The sequence below is a fragment of the Carassius auratus genome, chromosome 13 (assembly GCF_003368295.1).
Source record: "Carassius auratus strain Wakin chromosome 13, ASM336829v1, whole genome shotgun sequence".
Taxonomy (NCBI): domain Eukaryota; kingdom Metazoa; phylum Chordata; class Actinopteri; order Cypriniformes; family Cyprinidae; genus Carassius; species Carassius auratus.
Genome location: NC_039255.1, coordinates 16,802,047 through 16,829,674, shown reverse-complemented (window position 1 = coordinate 16,829,674; position 27,628 = coordinate 16,802,047). Strand labels below are relative to the sequence as shown.

At 38.0% G+C, this 27,628-nt stretch overlaps 1 protein-coding gene and 2 long non-coding RNA genes across 3 annotated transcripts in view; all 3 read left to right on the top strand.

The window, feature by feature from the left end:
• The first annotated feature begins 2,535 nt into the window (after window positions 1-2,535).
• LOC113113271 (NACHT, LRR and PYD domains-containing protein 12-like) overlaps window positions 2,536-27,628 on the top strand; it is a 48,313-nt gene continuing 23,220 nt past the window's right edge. The window contains exons 1-3 of the mRNA XM_026279413.1: window positions 2,536-2,618; window positions 2,758-3,334; window positions 15,476-16,668. Coding sequence (XP_026135198.1) covers window positions 3,158-3,334; window positions 15,476-16,668 — 1,370 coding nt within the window. The 5' untranslated portion in view covers window positions 2,536-2,618; window positions 2,758-3,157. The remainder of the gene's footprint in view (window positions 2,619-2,757; window positions 3,335-15,475; window positions 16,669-27,628) is intronic.
• LOC113112883 (uncharacterized) lies at window positions 9,533-12,848 on the top strand. The gene is made up of 3 exons (XR_003293507.1): window positions 9,533-9,805; window positions 12,526-12,621; window positions 12,739-12,848. It is a non-coding gene; the product is annotated as an uncharacterized LOC113112883 (long non-coding RNA).
• On the top strand, window positions 14,234-14,875 carry LOC113112881 (uncharacterized). Its single transcript, XR_003293505.1, has 3 exons — window positions 14,234-14,351; window positions 14,644-14,757; window positions 14,865-14,875. It is a non-coding gene; the product is annotated as an uncharacterized LOC113112881 (long non-coding RNA).

The following is a 27,628-nucleotide window of genomic DNA, read 5'->3' as shown; positions in this document are numbered from 1 at the left end:
GTACACAATTACTCATGGTATTGACCTCTTGTGGTCTCTCCCAGTTTCTTAATGTTTTGATGTTCTTATACTTTAGATGACAAGGTATTTTTCACAAATAAATAAATATGTAATAAAAATATAGTAAAAAAGAAGTAAACACTAATCAGTGGGGCACTCAGTATTCTGGGAAGCTTGTTTGCACTGGGAATAATATTTTTCAAATGAAGCCAGGGTAACCCTCATTTTACAAACAGCACAGTGAAAATGACACGAATATGACAGTGGGCAAATTGTTTAAATAATATAAATGTGTATTTGCTTAATGCTGAAGGCAAACAACGAAGTATTATAAATTTTGCCTTTCTGTTATTAATAGGCCTAATATAAAACAATCATTATAATGCTGAAGGCAAACAACGAAGTATTATAAATTTTGCCTTTCTGTTATTAATAGGCCTAATATAAAACAATCATTATAATACTTTCTGTATATATTAATTCCTTTGTTTAACCATTCTATCTGATTATTAGCTAGATTTCTATCCATATTAGAAAGAACTGTTTACAACGATAGTAAGCAAGAGAGAGAGTGTGAGCACTGTGCGCACTTGTGGTACCGCTCTCAGCGCCATCAAAATAAAAGTCCCGTCTCAAACTCATCAGCCAAGCTGAAAACATATCGGCCGTTGCGATATTTGAAAAATTTAAAATATCGGCCGATAAATCAGACTTGGCAATATATCAGTCAACCACTAGTTCCAATTCTGCAGAGGATTCACATCAAAAAGGCTGCATCTACTGAAACATTAAGAACTAAAAGTAACCTCGGTTCTGTTACAGTTTAGCTCAGCAGAAGAGCTCAGATTCACCAGAGCCCAGCTGTGTGTCCATGAAGAGTGACTGGTCTATAGATCCTCCTCCAGCAATGAAGGGTGGAGACAGGTATAGTGTCAGGTACACAATTACTCATGGTATTGACCTCTTGTGGTCTCTCCCAGTTTCTTAATGTTTTGATAACATGACAGCAACAGTAATATGAAAATCACCACCAATATTCAATAAATTGTGGAATTTGAGAAAAGCATTATGAAATTAGTCACAATAATTAATAAATAAACCTGTAGGGGGTGGGTAATATGCATCATTTCATAATGTTCCAATTAGTGGTCGACCAATATGTGTTTTTTTGACAGCTGATGCCGATATCTTGGAAAGCAGGGGGCCGATAGCCAATATAAAGCTGATATGATTTTTTTAATTATTATTATTAATATTTAAGAAATTTAAAATCCTTTGACAGTGGATTACAAAATAAATGTGTAAAATAAACATTCTTATACTTTAGATGACAAGGTATTTTTCACAAATAAATAAATATCTAATTAAAATATAGTAAAAAAAGAAGTAAACACTGTAATCAATGGGGCACTCAGTATTCCGGGAAGCTTGTTTGCACTGGGAATAATATTTTTCAAATGAAGCCAGGGTAACCCTCATTTTACAAACAGCATACAGTGAAAATGACACGAATATGACAGTGGGCAAATGCATTAAGCGCAGCATAATTTGAAATCACGAGTTAAAGTTTAAAGCATTCAATTCACATGGACTGACCATCACACAGAGAACATTTGATCATGCTGGATACACATACACACTTCACAAGATCTCACAGCTGGATTTGACTAAGTTTGCAAGGTTTGTGAAATTAAATGTTCATTAGTCATTCAAAGATTTGTTTAAATTATATAAATGTGTATTTGCTTAATGCTGAAGGCAAACGACAAAGTATTATAATGTTTGCCCTTTTGTTATTAATAGGCCTTATATAAAAGCAATCGTTATAATACTTTCTGTATACATTAATTCCATTAACCGTTCTATCTAATTATTAGCTAGACTTCTATCCGTTTTAGAAAGAACTGTTAACCACGATAGTAAGCAAGAGAGAGAATGTGAGGACTGTGCGCACTTGTGGTACCGCTCTCAGCGCCGTCAAAATAAAAGTCCCGTCTCAAACTCATCAGGCAAGAAGAAAAAAGTATTGGCCGATGCCGATATTTGAAAAATGTAAAATATCTGCCGATATAAGAATTAATTGTAACCTCTGTTCTGTTACAGTTTAGCCCAGCAGATGAAATCAGATTCACCAGAGCCCAGCTGTGTGTCCATGAAGAGTGACTGGTCTATAGATCCTCCACCAGCAATGAAGGGTGGAGATAGAAGTCAATATGTACATGATCACTCACGGTATTGACCTCTCATGTTGCCTGATTTTATAAAATGACAGCAACAGCAATATAATCTCCCCACTAGAACTCAATAATAATTAGTTACATTTATTAATAATAACATTTTTTATAAAAAAATCCATCAAGTAATCTAGTTCATTATCCTCACTGTATAAGCGGTTGGGCCAATAGAAGTACAGCATTCTATCACCATTCGAAACTATCCATTTCATATATTTCTAATACAATTGCTCACAGCAACTGAACTGTTTATAGAATTATTCAGTAAGTATAACATTTCATAGTCAAAGTATCTGTAACAGAACCACCCTGTAAGAAAATCAAATATGATGAGTCTGTGAATCAACCACAGGACTTTAATGAAAGCTTGTGTCCTGCTGACAGGTAAAATACAAGGTTTTGATGCTGCCAAGATTCATAATGTAGTTCATAATCAATGACATGATCAATTATTGTAAGGATTCGCTTCATGAGACTTATACTGTTTTTATTCATATAATAATGTATTATTTTAATTTTACAGACATGAAGTCCTCAACACATTTAGATCAAATCTGAAGAAGAAGTTTGAGTATCTGTATGAGGGAACAGCGACGCAGAGAAACCCAACACTCCTGAATGAGATCTACACAGAGCTGTACATCACAGAGAGTGAGAGTGGAGAGATCAGTAATGAACACGAGGTGAGACAGATTGAGACACAATCCAGGAGAGCAACAGCAGAGGACACACCGATCAAATGTAGGGACATCTTTAGAGCTTTACCTGGACAAGACAAACCCATCAGAACTGTGCTGACAAAGGGAGTCGCTGGCATTGGAAAAACAGTCTCAGTGCAGAAGTTCATCCTGGACTGGGCTGAAGGGAAAGAGAATCAGGACGTCCAGCTCATATTTCCTCTTCCTTTCAGAGAGATCAATCTGATGAAGGACAAAACACTCAGTCTTTCAGATCTCGTTCAGGTCTTTTTCCCTGAAATAAAAGAAATGGAAATATCCAGTGATGAATATAAAGTGTTGTTCATCTTTGATGGTCTGGACGAGTGTCGTATGTCTCTGGATTTTCAGAGTGATGTAAGGTTGTGTGATGTAAGTGAATCAGTCTCAGTGGACGTGCTCCTGACGAACCTCATTGTGGGGAATCTGCTTCCCTCTGCTCTCATCTGGATCACCTCCAGACCAGCAGCAGCTGATCTCGTCCCGTCTGAGTGTGTCCATCGAGTGACAGAGGTACGAGGCTTCAGTGATCCTCAGAAAGAGGAATACTTCAGGAAGAGAGTCAGTGATCAGAGTCTGGCCGAGAGGATCATCTCACACCTGAAGTCATCAAGGAGTCTCTTCATCATGTGCCACATCCCAGTGTTCTGCTGGATCTCAGCCGCTGTTCTGGAGAAGATGTTGAGTCGAGCAGAGAGTGGAGAGATTCCCAAGACTCTCACTCAGATGTATACACACTTCCTGATCCTTCAGACCAACATCAAACATGAGAAGGACTATGAGAAGAACGTGACCGATGAAGACATGATCCTCAAACTGGGGAAACTGGCTTTTCAGCAGCTTGTGAAAGGCAGTGTGATCTTCTATGAGGAAGATCTGAGAGAGTGTGGCATTGATGAGACCGAAGCATCAGTGTACTCAGGATTGTGCACTCAGATCTTCAGAGAGGAGTCTGGCTTGTATCAGGGAAAAGTCTTCTGTTTCGTTCATCTGAGCATTCAGGAACATCTAGCGGCTCTATATGTGCACCTCTCCTCTAATAACCACAATATAAATGTGTTTGACCAAATCAACAAACAGAGTTTGCAGTCTAATGTTAAGGACAGGTTTCAGCTCAGTTCATCAGAACATGTTTCATTATCTGCTCTGCATCAGAGAGCTGTGGATGAGGCTCTACAGAGTAAAAATGGACATCTGGATATTTTCCTGCGGTTTCTTCTGGGTCTGTCACTGAAGAATAATCAGAGTATTCTACAAGAATTAATAAAACAGACAATAAGCAGCTCTGACAGCAATGAGGAAACAATTGAGTACATTAAGGAGAAGATAAAGATCACATGCTCTCCAGAGAAATCCATCAATCTGTTCCACTGTCTGAATGAACTGGGTGATATTTTACTAGTTGAGGAAATACAACAATATCTGAGATCTGGAACAATAGCTGAAGTCAAACTCTCTTCATCTCAGTGGTCAGCTTTACTGTTTGTATTGTTGACGTCAGAGCAAGTACTGGATGTGTTTGAGCTAAATAAATTTATTGGAAATAAAAATACTTCAAATAAAATTCTTCAGAAGTTGCTTCCTGTGATTAAAGAATCCAGATATGCACAGTAAGTGGCACAGATGATCACTACACAATTACAACATTTTACAGACAGAGCTGGAGTGATCTATGAATTTCTGTTAGTAATGATCCTGTTTGAGAAGCGCATAGTGGCATAATCTATAACCTCTAATATTGTATTGTTTTTTTTACTGTTAATATTACTGTTGTTCTGTAAAATAAAATGTTTTAATCACAGCAAGATACATGTTTAAGTGCTATCTTCTTTTTAACTGGTACATTATTTATTTAAGTTTTCAATTTCTCTACAGTTTGGATGACTGTAATATCACAGGAGAAGGTTGTGCTGCTCTGGCTTCAGCTCTGAGATCAAACCCCTCACACCTGAGAGAATTGGATCTGTCTGAGAATAAACTACACAATTTGGGAATCAAACATCTATCTGAAGGACTTAAGGATTCTCACTGTAAACTGCAGAAACTTAAGTAAGATCGTTTCTTCAATGTGTTCATGCCTCTGTGAGATATGGCTTTCACATACAAAAACTATGAAATTGTATTTATTACTTATTTTATTATTTGTAAAAAATAAAAAAAAACACTAAAGCGTTTGTTATAGTCAGAACTTCATCATTTGATGTTGATCTGTAGTTAGTTTTATGTTGTGACATTAACTAACCAAAATCCAACGTCGAGCCAACGTCTCAAGCCAATGTCACACTGACATCAAATACTGATATTAAGTCGTCAGGTATGGAAACCTAAATCCAACGATTTTCTAGACGTCATAATGGCAACGTACAAACAACCTCAAATTATAACATAATTTGATGTTAATCTGTAGTTCGTTTTAGGATGTGGCAATAACTAACCAAAATCCAACGTTGAGCCAACGTCTCAAGCCAACGTCAGATTGACATCAAATACTGATATTAAGTCGTCAGGTATGGCAACCAAAATCCAACGTTTTCTAGACATCATAACGGCAACGTCCAAACAACAACAAATTATAACATAACTTGATGTTGATCTGTAGTTAGTTTTAGGTTGTGGCATTAACTAACCAAAACACAACGTCGAGCCAACGTCTCAAGCCAACGTTAGATTGACATCAAATACTGATATTTAGTCGTCAGGTATGGCAACCAAAATCCCACATTTTCTAGACGTCATAATGGCAACGTCCAAACAACGTCAAATTAAAACATCATTTGACGTTGATCTGTAGTTAGTTTTAGGTTGTGGCATTAACGAACCAAAATCCACCGTCGAGCCAACGTCTCAAGCCAACGTCACATTGACATCAAAAACTGATGTTTAGTCATCAGGTATGGCAACCATAATCCAACATTATCTAGACGTCATAATGGCAACGTTCAAGCAACGTCAAATTAAAACATCATTTGACGTTGATCTGTAGTTAGTTTTAGGTTGTGGCATTAACTAACCAAAATCCACCGTCGAGCCAACGTCTCAAGCCAACGTCACATTGACATCAAAAACTGATGTTTAGTCATCAGGTATGGCAACCATAATCCAACATTATCTAGACGTCATAATGGCAACGTTCAAGCAACGTCAAATTAAAACATAATTTGATGTTAATCTGTAGTTAGTTTTAGGTTGTGGCATTAACTAACCAAAATCCAACGTTGAGCCAACATCTCAAGCCAACGTTAGATTGACATCAAACACTGATATTTTGTCATCAGGTATGGCAACCAAAATCCCACGTTTTCTAGACGTCATAATGGCAACGTCCAAACAACGTCCAATTATAACATCATTTGACATTGATCTGTAGTTAGTTTCATATTTTTACTAATAATAATAATTTGTAATGTTATATACTTGATGTGATTTGCTATATCAGCACCTGTTTTATTACACACAAACATGTTGCAAACAAGAAATAACTATTACACTAGCACATAAATAATCCCATTATATTTACAGACATATTCATATTATCATTCATTATAATTAAAAAGACATAACATCAGTAAAAACTACAGAAAGATTGTTATTTTTCTTCTGGCAGTCTGTACCATTGTGGCATCACGGCTGAAGGTTGTGCTGCTCTGGCTTCAGCTCTGAGATTGAACCCTGAACAGCTGAGAGAGCTGGATTTCACTGAAAATAAGATAGGAGATTTGGGACTCAAGCACCTTTCTGATGCACTGAAAGAACCTCTCTGTAAACTGGAGAGACTGAGGTAAGATCATAATCAAGAGCTTAAATTCATTTTCTGTTCATGTCAATAAAAAGACAAATCAACAAGGTATTTTTGTTCTTCTACTCAGCAAAGATGTATTAATTTCATCAGAAGTTACAGTTAAGATATTTATAATTTCAAAACGGATTTCTGTTTCAAATAAATGCTGTTTATTTGAAAAGAAATATTCACTGTTTCCACAAAAATGTGTAGCAGCACAACTGTGGCCAACATTGATAATAATCAGAAATGTTTCTTGAACAGCAGATCATCATATTAGAATGATTTCTGAAGATCATGTGACACTGAAGACTGGAGTAATGATGCTGAAAATACAACTTTGATCACAGGAATACATTACATTTTAAAATGTAGTCACATAAAAAACACTTCCTTTAAATTGTAATAACATTTCACAATATTACTGTTTTTACTGTATTTTTATAGTTTTGCATAAGGGACTCTTTCCAAGTTTTAAAAAAACAAAACATTTGTATTATAGTGGATGTGAAATATAGGTAAATTATTGTCACACAATACATTTTGAGATGCTTTATGTCATAGTTTTGAAATTTAGTACTTTATGATGCATTTTCAAAGTTTATTATTGATCTTCATACAGTATAACAAAAAGTAAACATTTCAAAATCTGATTTGTTTTCGTAAAAAATAATCTCCATAAAAGTGCCAAAGAAACACAATAATAGTGTTAGTAAATTTACTAGAAATCAACTTGATTGTAAAAAATTTAATTATCAAAGATTCTTTCATAATATCTTTATGACATTTGTTTTTACAAAAGGTATGAGCGTGAAAATTGTCACTGTTCTCTGTAGGTTGTGTCGGTGTGGAATCACAGATGAAGGTTGTGGTGCTCTGACTTCAGCTCTGAGATCAAACCCTGAACACCTGAGAGAGCTGGATCTGTCTCAGAATAATTTAGGAGACTCTGGAGCGACTGCTCTCTCTACTGGACTGAAAAATCCTCATTGCAAATTAGAGAAACTGGGGTATAATGATTTGGATGACATGAGACACCAATGTTATTTTCTGTAATGAAGATATTGCTAAACAGTGAGTTTGTTCATTGCAGTTAAACTGTGTGTTTGTCTGTTGCAGGTTGATGAGTTGTGGTGTCACAAGTGAAGGTAGTGCTGTTCTGGCTTCAGCTCTAAGATCAAACCCCTTACACTTGAGACATCTAGATCTGACTTTTAATAAACTAGATCGAGGAGCCAGAGTCTCTACTCTACAGTGTATACTGGAAATACTGAATAATCTGCTGTGAGTCATACATGTTAAATAAATGTTTATAAAGTACAAAACTGTACTTTCTAGATATGCTGAAAATATAACATTTGTTTAGAGCAAAACCAAACTTATAAACAGACTTCTTATGTAAATAAAGAAATTCACTTTAATTTATTTCTGCTTTTATTGATTAGACTGAGAATATTAGTAGGCCATTTTATTTTTAAACTAAGATTTTACATGTTACTTTTTTAATGGTGTTCGGCAGTTTGTAATGAGTTAATGTTTCTGAAGTATATCTGCAGATGTGATGTGACAGCAGTTCTTAAATGTGACTGTCTGTGTTTTATTCTAGGTCTCTTGGTATTTAGACATCACTCCAGTTTTCTCCAGATCAGCTGATGGTGAATAAGAGCTGCTAGAGAGATGCTACAGACATATATATATGTATATATGTGTGTGTGTTATAAATAACAGGCTTTGTGGTGTATTTGTGATTGTTCTTACAGAGTTTGTTTGCACTATGCAAAAAACAAATTTAGAAGAGTCTGATACCTTCTGGCAAAAGATGCTATGATCTGATGAAAACAAAATTGACCTTTTTGGATTGAATTTCAAGCTATGGATGGAACGATTACCGGTTTGATGATAAATAATGATAAAATTCCCCACGATTAGTATTATCATTTCATATTTTAAATATTATTAATACCGTATTTATTAATACATTTATTGATGATTCCATCTCCAGAAAGAGCCTGTAATATTTGGGGTGTATGTAATCATGTATGTAACCCACACATTTCACTCTCATATCAATAATCACTCATTATGTCTTTTTGAATAACTATTGAATAGTTTATAGGTTTATACTCATGTTTGGTATATGTATGAGTTTGAAAATATTTCCTTAAAACTTTCTATCAATCAAATCTTTGTAACATATTCTTGTTATAGAAATCAAATGTCTAAATTATACCCTGCAAGGGTGGGAAATTCGACCATTTGACTTATAAGATAACATGTTGATTTACAGGTACATCTCAATTTAAAATGTTGTGGAAAAGTTCATTTATTTCAGTAGTTCAACTCAAATCATGAAACACGTGTATTAAATAAATTCAGTGCACACAGGGTGAAGTCTTTGGTTCTTTTAATTGTGATGATGGCTCACATTTAACAAAAACCAACCAATTCAAGACGAATAAAAAACACTTTTAATGAATTGTTGGCCTTCTGGATATTATGTTCATTTACTGTACTTGGTAGGGGGCTCCTTTTGCTTTATTTACTGCCTCAATTCGGAGTGGCATGGAGGTTTCTTTGACAGTGGCCTTCAGCTCATCTGCATTGTTTGGTCTCTTGTTTCTCATCTTCCTCTTGACAATAGCCCATAGATTCTCTCTGGGGTTCAGGTCTGGTGAGTTTGCTGACCAGTCAAGCACACCAACACCATGGTCATTTAACCAACTTTTGGCAGTGTGGGCAGGTGCTAAATCCTTCTGGAAAATGAAATCAGCATCTTCAAAAATTTGGTCAGCAGAAGGAAGCATGAAGTGCTCCAAGATTTTTTGGTAAACAGGTGCAGTGACTTTCAAAAAACACAATGGACCCACACCAGCAGAAAACATTGCACCCAAATCATCACAGACTGTGGAAACTTAACTCTGGACTTCAAGCAACATGGGCTATGAGCTTCTCCACCCTTCCTCCAGACTCTAGGACCTTAGTTTCCAAATGAAATACAAAACTTGCTCTCATCCGAAAAGAGTACTTTTGGAAATTGGACCAATGGCAAAAATCCAGTTCTTCTTCTCTTAGTCCAGGTAAGATGCCTCTGATGTTGTCTGTGGTTCAGCAAACTCCTCGACACGTCTGTGTGTGATGGCTCTTGATGCCTTGACCCCAGCCTCAGTCCATTCCTTGTGAAGTTCACTCAAATTCTTGAATCGATTTTGCTTGACAATCCTCATAAGGCTGCTGTTCTCTCGGTTGGTTGTGTATCTATTTCTTCCACACCTTTTCCTTCCAATCAACTTTCTGTTAACATGCTTGGATACAGCACTCTGTGAACAGCCAGTTTATTTGGCAGTGAATGTTTGTGCTTCCCCTCCTTGTGTGTCAATGATTGTATCTATTTAAAATATGAAATAACAAAAATAGTTTAAATGACAATTAGTAATATATGAAATTACAATTACAAATTACATATTCAGCCCAACATAATTAGATGTAGGCCTACATTAAATGTCAAAATCTTAAATGAATAAAATTAAAATTTATACATATTTACTGAAGTTAAATAAGCCATGCATTATTATTTTTCCTTCTTGTTTTCTCGTTATCAGACATGATAATTTCTACGGTTTTGTACTGTTATAGTAACAAACTCAACTTTGACACGCATCTGATGGACAACCATGCAGGTGCTCTTAGCGTAGCCGATATTTCAGCAAATTTTGCTTTGCCTAGGTAATAACGTCTACAATACATAAATAAAGGCGGATCAATTACTGTTGATTTTTCCAGAGACAGTACACCAAACGTTTTGTTTTTGTAATTAACATTTCAAAACAACACTTCAAACACAGGCGGAGCGGCTACAGAAGGATGCAGAACTATTCTAAGATCTTTTAGAGCTGCTTGGATTAAACTCACTTTTAATTTTCCCTTTATTTGAAATAAAATTGTATATAATTTGTCATTTTCTGTGACAGATATCATGTGCGTTACAAGCTTCTGTTTGAAAAGGGCGTTCATGTGCAGTGTATGTGTGTGTGTAGAAAAAAAGATTATAGAACAATTATTATTTATGAATTAAATTATCCTATGCAATTAACATATACATCACACTTCTCATCAATTTGATTAACAATAAAGATTAATAATAAGGAAAAGAAGCACATCACAAATAGCCTTCATCGTTCAATCCCTTCCTACTACTGTAGATAAACAGAACATCTCCGCTTATTAAACCTAATCATGTGCCTCAAAGAAGCACAAATAAAGATATTGGTACAATTAAATTTAATTTTAATTTAAACAGAATACAATGACGTCAACCTTGGTTTTGATAAGCAGTTTGTGACACAGGTGAAACTCATGCATCTAGCAAGAACTTAATACACAAAATAATCATATTGATTCAAGCATTTAACATTTATGAATTAATTAAATGTCAGTAATGAACAAGACTGCACAAATTATAGCGATCACGAGGAAGGTCCGCGTACAGTAAAGTGAACGGTGTACAACACCCCATCAGTTATACTCAGTTCTACAGTGCCACCTGCTGGTGCAGTTTGGTAACTTCTTCGAGAAAATTAAGCCGTTATAACGAGAAAAAAAACTTTCATTATGTCGTTATAACGAGAAAATTAAGTCATAACGAGAAAACGAGAAGGAAAAAATGATAATACATAGCCGCTTAGAACTTCCGTACATATTGGCAATAATATGTAAACATTTGTCCATCTGAACAAAGTGACATTTTAAGGAAAAAAAACTATTGATTTTGCTTCCATTAATTTCTTTTCAGTTACTTTTTGAGTTAGTTGTTGCAGCCCTATATTATTATTAATATATATATATTTTTCATTATCATATTATTTTTCATCAATGCGAAACCTTACTTTGATTTAATACTAAGCGCCCCTCTGAGAGTGCAATGGTTTAATCCACTGTAATTTTGAATTGATCACAGCTTCGTTGGGAGTCATTTTGTAGCCTATGTTACCAAGAAAAAGTTTTGTAGGAGCCATTTTTCCCTAAAAGTAACTGCGTCTCGTTGCATAGCAAGTGAGTATTACATGTCTTTATTTAATACATAAAATACCATGGTGTTTATATTTGGTTAGATAGGTGTTATTTACAGGTGGGTCATGTCCCCACCTGCCAGGATCGATATTATGCCTAACGGTACTCCTTTTGAAACATCTCGAGACGGACGTAACGTTACCTAATGCACATGAAACATTTGTCTCTTGACACCAGACCACTAACAAAAATCTACCATTAGACTGTTTAGGAATAGGTATCTATGGATTTATTTACTGACATTAATCTGTGGCTTAAAAAATATATGTTTTCATACTACATGTTACAATACAAATAGTCTACACATTAACCGCGATCGAACGATTTGAGCTTCCATAAACAACGCAAAATATAGGCATGATGAGTTTCTGTTTTCGAATTTCAAAGCCAAAGAGCTCAGACTGTTCCTAGGAAAACCACTTCCTGCCTAGTTCAAACGGCATTTCGCGCCACAGCAATGACGTCGTGTGCAAACCACCTGTGAAATGGATCATACCAAGTAAGTCCTAGTGGTGGGGGAGGAGCGAGTCCTCTGCCCTTAGTAAAAAAAAAAAATTAAATGAGGCAAAAAACAGAAAATGGTAGAAACTAATACTTTTTACATGCAGTTACAATCGTAAGTGGAATCCACTTGACTAATAAAAATGTGTTTTACTTAATAGATTTTCCCCATGCCTTGTAATTAATTACTGTGTTTCTGAACGATTGTTTTTGTCATTTGCAATCATAGTCAGTAAAGAGGCTAATCAGATGCACCAGTGCAGCTCCATAAGGACAAAATGGATGTACAAAAAAATGAAGATGGGAATTCTTCTTCAGGATACAGGTACTCTTAAGACAACATGAAATAAAAAAAGACTCAACATCAAAATGTAAAAAGTTGATTTGCTTTTGAAACAACTTTTCTGTTGATGTCACCAAGCCCATGTTTGCTGTATTACAGTTCAATGCAACGGGATAGATCAGATTCAGCAGAACCCAGCTGTGTGTCCATGAAGAGTGACTGCTCTATGGATCCTCCTCCCAAATTAAAGTGTGGAGACATGCAGCTGAATCGTTTTTAAGACCAAATAAAGGAAATGTAAAAAACACAATCTGTTGTATCAGCAACACTTTAAAGTTGCAAAGCACAACTTGTAACCAATCTCCATAACTTTTTAATTCATTTTCTAAAAAATAGGTTAAAGTTTTTATAGCTCTGCTCACAACCATTAGAATATGAAAAATAATTTTTAGTGTACCTTCTAATAACACTGCAAAAAAGTAACATTCATCATCAGTATTTTAGTCATTTTCCAGTGCAGATGTCTAATGATTCATTAAAGGGGTCATATGATGTTACTAAAAAATAATTATTTTGCGTATTTGGTGTAATGCAATATGTTAAAAAACTTTATCTTCCACATACTGTATATTATTGTTGCTCCTCTATGCCCCGCCTTTCTGAAATGCATTGATTTTTTGAACATGAAATTGCATCATATGACCCCTTTAAATTAAGACACATTTACTTCAGAAGTAAAATGCATAAGATATGAAGTCTTGTTTTTTGTGAAACTGATCAAAATAAAGTGAATGTATGATTAAAAATGAACAAATATCTGTCAGTGGGCTCTGAAAAATCTCACTCATAAACATTTAATAAGTATAAACATCAAAATGTAAAAAGTTGATTTACTTTTGAAACAACATTCCAGTTGATGTCACCAAGCCCATGTTTGCTGTATTACAGTTCAATGCAGCTGGAGAGCTCAGATTCACCAGAGCCCAGCTGTGTGTCCATGAAGAGTGACTGGTCTATGGATCATCCACTTGTATTCAAGGGTGAAGACACACGGCCGAATCTCAGGTGTTACTTTTTTAATTTTAGAATGTACTAAACATGTTACACTGTGTAATTTGAGTATTGCTTTTATTAATACATTTTATAAAGTTAAATTAAAGTATATTTAAAGGCACAATATGTAAGATTTGTTTATTAAAATATCCAAAAACCACTGCTGACTTGTGTACTTAAATTATCCCAAATGTTTCCAAGAATGTTTAAATTACGGGTGCTCCGATCACGATCGGCCGATCGTTATGCGCATCTCGTCAGTAAAGCCGGTTCTCTAAACACTAATCAGCGGTTAATTCCATCAGGTGCGTGATTTCACAGAGCAGCTGGTACTACACAGAGCCGTTATTAACTGAGAAGCTGCGCACATCCACGTTCATTTTCAGAGTTTATTTGCTGTGAAACTGGTCAAAATAAAGTGCATCTATTATAAAAAAAATAACTAATATCTGTCAGTGGGCTCCGAAAAATCTCACTTATAAACATTTGTAAATATAAACATATATTTTTTTTTCTGCATGACATCAAAATGTAAAAAGTTGATTTGCTTTTGAAACAACTTTTCGGTTGATGTCACCAAAATCTTGTTTACTGTATTACAGTTCACTCCAGCAGAAGAGCTCCGATTCAGCAGAACCCAGCTGTGGTTCCATGAAGAGTGACTGGTCTATGGATCATCCACTTGTATTCAAGGGTGAAGACACACGGCCGAATCTCAGGTGTTACTTTTCATTTTAGTATATACTAATAGTGTAACATTATGTACATTGTGGTTTATTAATTTATTACCTATTATTTATTGAGTCATTATAAACAGATTTCATCAAGTTATTTATTTCATCAACCTTACTGTATCAATGGTTTATAGCAAAGGTACATAGAAACTGGGCACATAATTTTTTTCACCTCTTGAAACAATCAATTTTATATTTCTAATGTATTAACAGCAAGTAAACTACCAAGTCAAAATATTGAAATATCTAACTGTTTATTTATTTCATGCTGTTTAAGGCGAATCCTGCAATCCAGATCAGATGAAATAGAACCCATCTGTAAAAAAATGAAATATGATGAGTCTATGAATCAACAACTAGACTTTAATGAAAGCATGGGTCCTGATGACAGGTAATATTCCAGATTTTTAGAATGCAAAGATTCATCATATAGTTTATAAATAATTCAAAGGTTTTCCTTCATTAGACTTGTACTGTTTTTATAAATGTACCACTTAGACTCCTGTAATAATGTGATATTTTAATTTTCCAGCCATGAAGTCCTCAAAACATTCAGGTTAAATCTGAAGAAGAGGTTTCAGTGTCTTTATGAAGGAATAGCAAAGCAAGGAAACCCAACACTCCTGAATGAGATCTACACAGAGCTCTACATCACAGAGAGCGAGAGTGGAGAGATCAGTAATGAACACGAGGTGAGACAGATTGAGACACAATCCAGGAGAGCAGCGACAGAGGACACACCGATCAAATGTAGAGACATCTTTAGACCTTTACCTGGACAAGACAAACCCATCAGAACTGTGCTGACAAAGGGAGTCGCTGGCATTGGAAAAACAGTCTCTGTGCAGAAGTTCATCCTGGACTGGGCTGAAGGGAAAGAGAATCAGGACGTCCAGCTCATATTTCCTCTTCCTTTCAGAGAGATCAATCTGATGAAGGACAAAACACTCAGTCTTTCAGATCTTCTTCATTACTTTTTTCCTGAAACAAAAGAAATGAAAATATCTTGTGACAAATATAAAGTGTTGTTTATCTTTGATGGTCTGGATGAGTGTCGTTTTCCTTTAAACTTTCACAGCAGTAAGACTGTGGGTGGTTTGACCAAAGAGACATCAGTGGATGTGCTGCTGACGAACCTCATTGTGGGGAATCTGCTTCCCTCTGCTCTCATCTGGATCACCTCCAGACCAGCAGCAGCTGATCTCGTCCCCTCTGAGTGTGTCCATCGAGTGACAGAGGTACGAGGCTTCAATGATCCACAGAAGGAGGAATACTTCAGGAAGAGAATCAGAAAAAAGAGTTTGGCAAAAAAAATATTCTCACACCTGAAGTCATCAAGGAGCCTCTTCATCATGTGCCACATCCCAGTGTTCTGCTGGATCTCAGCCGCTGTTCTGGAGAAGATGTTGAGTCGAGCAGAGAGTGGAGAGATTCCCAAGACTCTCACTCAGATGTACACACACTTCCTGCTCCTTCAGACCAACATCAAACGTGAGAAGGACTATGAGAAGAAGGTGAAAGATGAAGACATGATCCTCAAACTGGGGAGACTGGCTTTTCAGCAGCTTATGAAAGGCAATGTGATCTTCTATGAGGAAGACCTGAGAGAGTGTGGCATTGATGTGACAGAAGCATCAGTGTACTCAGGATTGTGCACTCAGATCTTCAGAGAGGAGTTTGGCTTGTATCAAGGAAAAGTCTTCAGCTTTGTTCATCTGAGCATTCAGGAACATCTAGCAGCTTTATATGTGCACCTCTTCTATGAAATCAACCGCTCACAGTTTTTCTCTAGTGTGTCCTCTGAATTGTCATTGTTTTTCACGTATACTACTTCTGATGTTCATCAGAAAGCTGTGGATGAGGCTTTACAGAGTGCAAATGGACATCTGGATCTTTTCCTGCGGTTTCTTCTGGGTCTGTCAGTGAAGAATAATCAGATTCTCCTACAAGGACTAATGAAACAGCCAAGAAGCAGCTCTGACAGGAATGAGAAAACAATTGAGTACATCAAGATGAAGATCAGGACCATTGACTCTCCAGAGAAATCCATCAATCTGTTCCACTGTCTGAATGAACTGGGTGATCGTTCACTGGTGGAGGAAATACAACAGTATCTGACATTTGGAACAATAAAGGAAGCCAAACTCTCTTCATCTCAGTGGTCAGCTGTAGTTTTTGTATTATTGACATCAGAGGAGAAGCTGGATGAGTTTAAGCTAAAAGAATATGTTGGAGCAGAAAACAAAGCTGATCACATTCTTCAGATGCTGTTGCCTGTGATTAAAGAATCCAGAAGAGCTGAGTAAGTATCACTTAGAAACAATCACTAGACTTTTTGTTATGAAAGTGAGTAGTCATGGCCTAATGATTATTGAGTCAGACTTGTAACCCAAAGGTCACGAGTTTGACTCTTTGTACTGGCAGAGATTGTAGGTGGGAGAGTGAATGAACAGTGCTTTCTTCCACCTTTAATACCATGACTGAGGTGAGACACTTGAGCAAGAAAAAAAAAAACCCAACTGCTCCCCAGGTGTTGTAGCAAAAAAAAAAAAAAAACATTTTTTCCTGTTGTTTTTCCTCATCTAAATCATATTTGTATTTGCAAATACAAATGTGTAAATACTGCAGAACATAAACTAATTTATTTAGTTTATTAAAATTAAACTGGTTTTTTGTTAAATCTATTCCCTTTCGAGTGTTCTCTCCTGTTGCATCGCTGATGTTTATGGGGATACTCGTGTTTATTCTGATACGGAAACCTGATTTGTACACCTTAGTGTAGCTGCCAGAACCAATGGCGCTTCAACCCAGGGTGGAGCCGACTGCTAAATAAGTCAATACTGAGTGGCATTTGTCAGAATTTTTCTCCTTCAGTGACAAAGGTCATCTTCTCGCGGAACTCTGAAACAAGAAGCTAAGCCTGCTGCTTGCTGCTGTGAGAAGAAGCCTCAGCAGCAGAACATTGCTAGAGGCCTTCCCCTGCAGCTGTCCGGCATCTATAAAAGCAAATTTCTGAACAAATTTCCCAGCAACATTGTTGCAAGTGAGATTGTGGCTCATGCAGGGATGGTGAGTGTGAGACTGCGCTTACCAGAACAGAATTCTCTCATTGAGAGCATAAGTCTCATCACCCTTCTCCACTCGTGGATCGCCTTCTTCAGTGAGGGCAACCTTGCCCTCTTGTTTCTCCTGTAGCAAATTAGCTCAAAAGAGAAATATTTCTGTCATGAAACCAGGCATGAATTTTTGAGCGGGAGAAGTTTTCTTTGTCTCCCTTTATGTTCCATTAGCGTGTTTATGGTCAGTCTGGAGGATTGGTGCAGTTTTATCCCAAATATAGTACAAATAGTATGATGTATTTCTCAATCTTATATTGTACATCATTGTTTGAGGAATAAAGAGCAGATAATTTTGATAACAAGAATGAAACATCTAGAAGATATTAAACCAGAGATAAATTCATACACATGAATAAATTCATACACATGAATATCAGCGTTTAGAGCTTAACTCATCATTTAGACAGGATCGTATACCTCCACTACTTACGAAACCCACCCTCAACCCATCTCTTTTACAGAACTACAGATCAGTTTCTCTTCTTCCTTTCATTGCAAAAACACTTGAATGAGCTGTGTTCAACCAAGTCTCTGCATTTCTCACACAGAACAACCTCCTTGACAGCAACCAATCTGGCTTCAGAAGTGGACATTCAACTGAGAGTTGAAGCCCTAAGACTGGCAAAAGTAGAATCCAAATCTTCAGTACTTATCCTGCTAGATCTGTCTGTTGCTTTGTTTTACATGGTTAACCACCAGATCCTCCTATCAACCCTACTGGCAAAGGGCATCTCAGGAACCTCACTTCAGTGATTTGAGTCTTACCTATCAAATAGGTCCTTCAAAGTATCTTGAACAGGTGAGGTGTCCAAGTCACAACATCTAACTACTGGGGTGACTCAGTTCTTGGACCACTTCTCTTTACTGTCTACATGGCATCATTAGGTTCTGTCATTCAAAAACAGGGCTTTTCATACCACTGCTATGCTGATGACACTCAGCTCTACCTCTCATTCCATTCTGATGATCCGACGGTAGCTACTCGCATCTCAGCTTGTTTAACAGACATGAAGGACCGTCACCTCCAACTCAACCTTGCCAAGACAGAACTGCTTGTGGTTCCAGCAAACCCATCGTTTCATCACAATTTCACCATCAAGTTAGGCACATCAACCATAACTCCTTCAAAAACCGCCAGAAGCCTTGGAGTTCTGATTGATGATCAGCTGACTTTCTCAGACCACATTGCTAAAACTGTCAGGTTCTGCAGATTTGCTTTATTCAACATCAAGAAGATCAGGCCCGGGAAGTTGTGGCCTAATGGTTAGAGAGTCGGACTCCCAATCGAAGGGTTGTGAGTTCGAATCTTGGGCCGGCAGGAATTGTGGTTGGGGGGAGTGCATGTACAGTTCTCTCTCCACCTTCAATACCATGACTTAGGTGCCCTTGAGCAGGGCATCGAACCCCCAACTGCTCCCCGGGTGCCGCAGCATAAATGGCTGCCCACTGCTCTGGGTGTGTATTCACAGTGTGTGTGTGTTCACTGCTCTGTGTGTGTGCACTTCGGATTGGTTAAATGCAGAGCACGAATTCTGAGTATGGGTCACCATACTTGGCTGAATGTCACGTCACCTTCACTTTCTTTCGGAACATGCTGCACAACTCCTTGTTCAAGCTCTTGTTCTGTCCAGGCTGGACTATTGCAGTGCTCTCTTGGCATCTTGGCAGGTCTTCCAGTCAGTTCTATCAAACCTTTATAATTAATCCAGAACACGGCAGCAAGATTAATTTTTAATGAGCCGAAAATAATACACGTCACACCTCTGTTTATCAATTTAAACTGGCTACCAATAGCTGCTCGCATAAAATTCAAGGCATTGATGTTTGCCTACAAAACCACAACTGGCTCTGCACCCATTTACCTAAATGTAATACTTCAGACTTATGTGCCTTCTAGAAGCTTGCATTCTGCAAGTGATCGTTGCTTAATTGTGCCATCCCAAAGAAGCACAAAGTCACTTTTACGGACTTTTAAATTAAATGTTCCCTCTTGGTGGAATGATCTGCCCCACTCAATCCAAGCAGCTGAGTGCTTAGCCATCTTCAAGAATCAGCTTAAAACCCATCTCTTCCATCTTTATTTGACCCGCTAACTTTAGCACTCACTATTCTAATTCTATTCTTAAAATCGAACTACCTTTATAATCTTTTTGTATTCTATTTTCTTTTCATTTATTATACACTTTTAAATATATATATATATATATATATATATATATATATATATATATATACACTCACCTAAAGTATTATAAGGAACACCTGTTCAATTTCTCATTAATGCAATTATCTAATCAACCAATCACATAGCAGTTGCTTCAATGCATTTAGGGGTGTGGTCCTGGTCAAGAAAAAACTCCAAACTGAATGTAAGAATGGGAATTTTTTATTTCACAATCTGATCAGTTACTAAGATTTTCACGCACAACCATTTCTAGGGTTAACAAAGAATGGTGTGAAAAGGGAAAAACATCCAGTATGCGGCAGTCCTGTGGGCGAAAATGCGTTGTTGATGCAAGAGGTCATAGGAGAATGGGCCGACTGATTCAAGCTGATAGAAGAGCAACTTTGAGCTAAATAACCACTCGTTACAACCGAGGTATGCAGCGAAGCATTTGTGAAGCCACGAAATGCACAACCTTGGGGCGGATGGGCTACAACAGCAGAAGACCCCACCGGGTACCACTCATCTCCACTACAAATAGGAAAAAGAGGCTACAATTTGCACAAGCTCTCCAAAATTGGACATTTGAAGACTGGAAAAATGTTGCCTGGTCTGATGAGTCTCAATTTCTGTTGAGACATTCAGATGGTCAAATGAGTCAGAATTTGGCATAAACAGAATGAGAACATGGATCCATCATGCCTTGTTACCACTCGCGTATATGTATAAGCTTGATCCATGCATATACACCTACACACTCGCGCATACATATAAACTCGCTGCATACAAACACACCTGCACATACTCGCATATACAATTAAACTTGATCCGTGCATATACACCTATTAAACACTCACACATAAATGTAAACGTCTCAGGTTACGAATGTAACCATGGTTCCCTGAGAGGGAACGAGACACTGCGTCCTCTTAGGGGACACTTTGGGGAACACCTCGTCGTGACCCGTGTCTGAAGCATACTTTGAAAAACGCCAACGTGTTGGCCAGCGACAGCCTCTGAAGTCACTACCGGCACGACTATTAATACGCACCCGTAGGACCGTCACTTATCTTCTTCGTGAAGCTTGCATCCTGAAGCATGGCAGGGAGCTAGAGGACGCAGTGTCTCATTCCCTTTCAGGGAACCATGGTTACATTCGTAACCTGAGACATTCCCTGTCAAGGGAACTTTGAACTGCGTCCTCTTAGGGGACACTTTGGGGAACAGAATACCCATTCCTTTACAGGGATACAGCTAAGAACCTAGCATGTCTTCTACCAAGTCTTGCCTGTCACACAAGGGCTACCACTAGCTTTCGCAAAAAACTTGCCGAAAGGCTGTCCCAACAGTTTTCTAGTAGCAATGCCCTGTTCTAGATAGGTATCAGAGGATACCTGGGTGGAGTGGCACCCAAGATGAATGGGGCTTTAACTGACTCAAGAAAGGGCACGAAGCATCTGCGTGAAGCCCTCACCATATAGGATATTAGAAAGAACGCAGAATACTAGCTTGCGAACTTACCACAGTGTGGATTTCAGAAAGTGTGCAAAGACTTCACGTGCACACTTACCATAGCATGGATTTACAAATACTGTTCTAAGGAGGGGCTCTCGTGGCACTCTGATAGAGCAGTTCGTAGATGGAATGGCCCGGGAGAAGAGCAATTGGAGGAAGAAATGTACAGATGAAGCCTCAGCCACGCCTTTACCATGGCATCCAGCCCCAGTGGAGCTGGATGAGTCAGAGGAAGCCAGAGGGGATAGTGTGATGCTCTCTCAAGTTGCAAAACCGATCCACCCAAGTCTGACCAACCTCTCCAACTCTGCTTCATCACCTTGGTGCGAATGCGCCATTCCCCTAGCCTCAGCCCCTGCCTCAACAGGATGTCTGCTCTCACAGTACATCTCAAAAACAGTATGTAGTACTGGAGCGCTCTGGTTAAAAAAAACATGAATTCAGTCTCATATGAGAGGAGGACTCCGAGCTCATAGTAGCACGCTCATAGGCTACCCTTTTTCTTTTGGAAAAGTGGAGCACTGCTAAATAGATCCTCAGATCGAGATGGGCCAGGACCCCTTTGTTGTTTGGGCTCGGACCTGGACCTTTGTGGAATGAAGGATTTAAAGGCAGCTGAGCACGCCCTTGCCTCCCTGAACTTTTCGACCACCATATCGACGGAGGTACCGAAAAGCTCAGAAGGCGAGACCAGAGCATCGAGAAGAAACCCCCTTTCTTCCCTCCCGATGTCTGCCAGGTTCACCCACAGATGTCTCTCCGCTACCACCATGGCCGCCATAGACCTACCCATGGTGGAGGCGGCCTGCTTGGTAGCCCGGAGAGAGAGGTCTGTGGTGCGGCACAGCTCGGAAGCACTGCCATCGTATGCAATGAAGCCACAGCCTGACCTGCTGCTGCGTATGATTTACCATTTAAGTGGGATGTATCCTGGAAGGGCTTAGATGGCAAAGAGGGAGATTTAAGAGAGGATGTTTCCCCCACAGAGAGATAGCTAGCCAGCGTCTCTTCTACAGGGCGCATCCTCTCATAGCCATTTTCGTGCATGCCCTCGATATTAGCATAACTTGTATGCTTAAACCGATGGATGCGAGAGGAAAACGTTCATTCCTTTTCGACTTCTGCATGTAAGTCAGGCAAGAATGGAAGGCTCACCTGGGCTGGAGGGCTATGGTCAGAAAAATAACGCTCATTGAGGCGACCTCGCGACGTTAGCTTTCTGGCATGCTTCCTTATAGAGGGCATATAATTCTGAAGTAATGAATTTAGGGGAGGTGCAGAGCCAGTGTTGGATTTGTAGGCAAACATTATTGCCTTGAATTTTATGTGAGCGCCTATTGGAAACTGGATTGTGAAACTGATGAAATGATGGGTTTGCTGGAACCACAAGCAGTTCTGTCTTGGCAAGTCTGAGTTGAAGGTGATGGTCCTTCATAGCGGTGCACGATATATAGCGGCCAATGATTAATGCGCATCTAATCAGTAAAGCTGGTTATTTCGCACCTGATGGTATTTACCGCTGATTAGATAACCGGCTTTACTGAGTAGATGCACATTAATCATCAGCCGATATATATCATGCACCCCTAGTCCTTCATCCAGCAAGAAATGTTAGAAAAGCTGAGATGCGAGCAGCTACCGTCGGATCATCAGGATGGAATGAGAGGTAGAGATGATTGTCATCAGCATAGCAGTGGTATGAAAAGCCATGTTTCTGAATGACAGAAACTAATGAAGTCATGTAGACAGAGAAGAGAAGTGGTCCAAGAACTGAGCCCTGAGGCACCCCAGTAGTTAGATGTTGGGACTTTGACACCTTACTTTTCCAAGATACTTTGAGGACCTCAAAGTGCGGTTCCTGAGATGCCCTTTGCCAGTTGGGTTGACAGGAGGATCTGGTGGTTAACCATTTAAAAAGATCAAGAAAGATAAGTATTGAACATTTTGCATTCCACTCTTGCCAGTCTTAGGGCTTCAACAACTAAGAGCAAGACAGATGTGCTTTACGGATTGTGTTGTGGAAAATTGTGCACTGATGTTTTTAATTTTATTAATGAAAAACATGCCAAAGTCGTCAGCTATTAGAGCTGTTGGGGGGGGGGGGGTGGTGAGGACAAAGGAGCGAGGAAAATATTTTAAAAAGCATGCAAGAGTTAGATGAATTGTTATTTTTGTTATGATAGTATGTCATTTAAGCAGTGGAGACGTTATTAGAGAAGGAAGAGAGGAGTGACTGATACACATTAAGGTCAGTAGTATTATTGGAATTGCGCCACACACCCTTTCAGCAACTCTAAGCTTAGAACGATGTTCACGTAAAACATCAGATAACCAAGGGGCAGAAGGGGTGGTACGGGCTGGCCTGGAAAATAAGGGGCAAACAGTGTCTAAACAAGATGTAAGAGTGGAGCAGAATGTATCAGTAGCACTGTTAGCATCAAAAGATGCTAACAGATTATCGAAAGGAAGTGAAGATGAAACCATAGCAGATAGCCGGGAGGGTGAGAGTGAGCACAGGTTACATTGAAAGATGACATGTGGAGGGGTAAGTGATGTATCAGGGACCATGTTGAGGTTAAGAGTGAAGAGGAAGTGATCTGAGGTGTAACCAGTACATGATCAGTGGAACAGTGCTGTGTGTAAATAAGGTCCAGTTGGTTTCCTGATTTGTGAGTAGCTGTAGTTGACACTTGGTTGAGATCAAAAGAGGCAACCAGAGTCTGGAAGTCTGCAGATATAGGTTTATCTAGGTGGATGTTAAAGTCTCTAAGCATAACTAAGGGAAGTAACATCCTCAGGAAAGGCTGAGAGCAGCACATCTAATTCATTCTAAAAGTTACCTACTGGTCCTGGGGGTAGATAAATAACTACAAAATGGATTTTAAGAGGGTAATAGTAACTGAATGAGATTCAGTGGAGCTGTTGAAACCTAAAGATGGTAAAGGATTAAATTCAAGTTTATTTGTATAGCGCTTTTTACAAAACAAATTGTTACAAAGCAACTTTACAGAAAATTATGTTTCTACAATATTTAGTAGTAGCTAGTAGTTTGTGCACATTTGACAGGATTTTAGAAAAAATGAAAATAATAATAATAATACAAGACGTAGTCAGCTAGACGATGAACTATCAATATTATTAATCAAGTTATTATATGATTCAGTCACACATTCAGCAATAATTGTTCGTTCTGTTTGTTGATTCAGGGTTAGCATCATCTGAGGTCCTCTGAGGGTCAGCATCATCTCTTCTCAGGTGTTCTGGATCCAGACTGGAGCTTGTGTAAATCCTAGTTACCACGGGATGTAAAATACCGTGGCGAAACATAGAAACAAAATACAGACATCATTAGCATAGCTGCTGATCCAACAAAGTAAAATTAGTTTAACCCAAGCTAATGAATAAAAATGCACCTTTGATCAGATGCAACTACACTCACAATTAAAAAGATACATTATTCGAATGCTTGGCGAAAGAGATGTGTTTTTAATCTAGATTTAAACAGAGAGAGTGTGTCTGAACCCCGAACATTATCAGGAAGGCTATTCCAGAGTTTGGGAGCCAAATGTGAGAAAGCTCTACCTCGTTTAGTGGACTTTGCTATCCTAGGAACGACCAAAAGTCCAGCGTTTTGTGACCTTAGGGTGCGTGATGGGTTGTAACGTGGTAGAAGGCTAGTTAGGTACGCAGGAGCTAAACCATTTAGGGCCTTATAGGTAAGTAATGATAATTGTAACTGATACGGAACTTAATAGGTAGCCAGTGCAGAGACTGTAAAATTGGGGTAATATGATAATATTTTCTTGACCTCGTAAGGACTCTAGCTGCTGCATTTTGGACTACCTGTAGCTTGTTTATTGACGAAGCAGGACAACCACCTAGAAGTGCATTACAATAGTCCAGTCTAGAGGTCATGAATGCATGAACTAGCTTTTCTGCATCAGAAACAGATAACATGTTTCGTAGCTTGGCATTGTTTCTAAGATGGAAGAATGCAGTTTTTGTAACATTGGAAATATGATTTTCAAAAGACAAATTGCTGTCTATTATAACACCCAGATTTCTGACTGTAGAGGAAGTAACAGTACATCCGTCTAGTTGCAGATTGTAATCTACAAGATTCTGTGTAGTGTTTTTTTTGGTCCAATAATTAGTATCTCTGTCTTATCCGAATTTAATTGGAGAAAATTATTTGTCATCCAATCTTTTACATTTTTAAAACACTCTGTTAGCTTAGATAATTGGGAAGTTTCATCTGGTCTCGTTGAGATATATAGCTGAGTATCATCAGCATAACAGTGGAAGCTAATTCCGTATTTCTAATAATATTACCAAGGGGCAACATGTATATTGAAAATAGAAGGGGACCTAGGACGGATCCTTTTGGCACTCCATATTTTACTGATGATAAATGAGATGACTCCCCATTTAAATAAACAAAATGGTAGCGATCGGACAGGTAGGATCTAAACCATCTTAGAGCCTGCCCTTGAATACCTGTATAGTTTTGTAATCGATCAATGAGTATGTCATGATCTATGGTGTCGAACGCAGCACTAAGATCAAGTAAGACTAGAAATGAGATGCAGCCTTGGTCTGATGCAAGGAGCAGGTCATTTGTAATTTTAACAAGTGCATGTGCAAATTTCCAAACATTAGAGATAAGCAGACCAGTACATCCACCTCTTCCAATCAAATGGGGGAAGTGGGAAAATGAGAAAATTATTGGAGAGTGCTGCAGGTGTAGCAGTGTCCTCTGGTTTGATCCAGGTCTCTGTCAAAGCCATGAGATTTAGCTTTGAATGAGTAATAATAGAAGTAATGAAATTTGCTTTTTTTACAGCAGACTGGCAATTCCAGGAAAAAATTTGAAAAAGAAAGTAGTGAGCTGGTTATGTAGTCTTAATGGGCTGCTTTTTAGTCACTTTTTCAGAAACTGACAAATATACCAGTGAAAACGGCTTTATTGAGAATTTGGCTCCATTAAAATACACAATTTTTTGCTTATTTTGTCAGCTATTTTTAGCAATTGCTCTTAGTATTTGCATGTTTACAGTGTCTAAAAATTGGTCTTCAGTGTTAGATTTGAGAGAAAAGCCTGTGAATAGTTTTTGGGGATGCACATATATATATATATATATATATATATATATATATATATATATATATATATATATATATATATATATTATAGACAAACACACACACAAAGACAAAAAGTATATACAGACTTGCAAATCATTCTCACTAACTCAGTCACTCTCTCACACACACACACACACACACACACAGATTAATAATGTACTACAGCCAATACAACTGATAAACAGGTGCAAATAAGTGTGATTCAATTACTAATAATATTTCTTCTAGTTGTTATTCTTTTGTTAAAAAGAAGGCATTCTGAAACAGCTGTTCCCAAATACTTTTCATGCGTTTATGTTGGACTCATTACATTTTAGGCTATGTAGTTAAAATTTGTTTTTATTTAAAGATTTTTATTTTATTAACAACTCAGCTGTATGTGGACAATTGCATATTGGAATTTTTATTGTTGCAAATAAATCTCCCATAGTCCATAACTATTGTATTTTAACTTATTTTATTATATATTTTCAGTTAAATCATAAAAAATGTGTATGACTTGACAGTGACTTGCTTGACCCGAGCTACGACTTGACTTGCTTGACATAACCAGTTACTTGACTTGACTTGTTTGATTCTCATAAAAATTTACTTGGACTTGCTTGAGACTTGAAGGGTAAGACTTGAGACTTGTGACTTGCATGTGTGACTTATTCCCAACCTCTGTGGAGGGAAGAAGAAGAGAAGAATGCTGTCACTGAGGATTCCATATCACTGACAGCTTCAGATTTGGAGGATTGGGCATGCTCCGGAGAGGATCCTGACACCCTTACCCCCAATGGGTTATTACGGGTTGGCAGAGTGGACTGATTCACATTCTCACCAGGCTGTGGAGAATCTCGGTTTAGAATCGTTGGCTCTGGAAGAGCCTGCCTGCAGTTGCTTAGACGAATGATGCTCGCTGGGCTGTTGTCAACTATGCTCCCGCTAGAGATTCATGCCATTTTTCCCCGACGTTCACGGTGAACTCACCAAAACATGGCTTTCTTCTATTCGGCGCATGTCCGCTTTTCTAATTCTGCCACCCTCACCTCTGTTGACAGCAATTAAAAGGTAGTTCACCCAAAAATGAAAATTCTGTCATTAATTACCTTCATGTCATTTCAAACCTGTAACACTTTCGTTTATCTTTGGAACACAAATTAAGATATTTTTGATGGAATCAAAATATATTTAATATATGTAAAATATGTAATGTGACATCAGTGGCTCATACACAATTATATGAAGATACAAGAATACTTTTTGAGCACAAAAGAAACCTTTGCTAACCTGTTTCACTCAGATGTACATCACAATATAAAAAAAGAAGAAAAAAA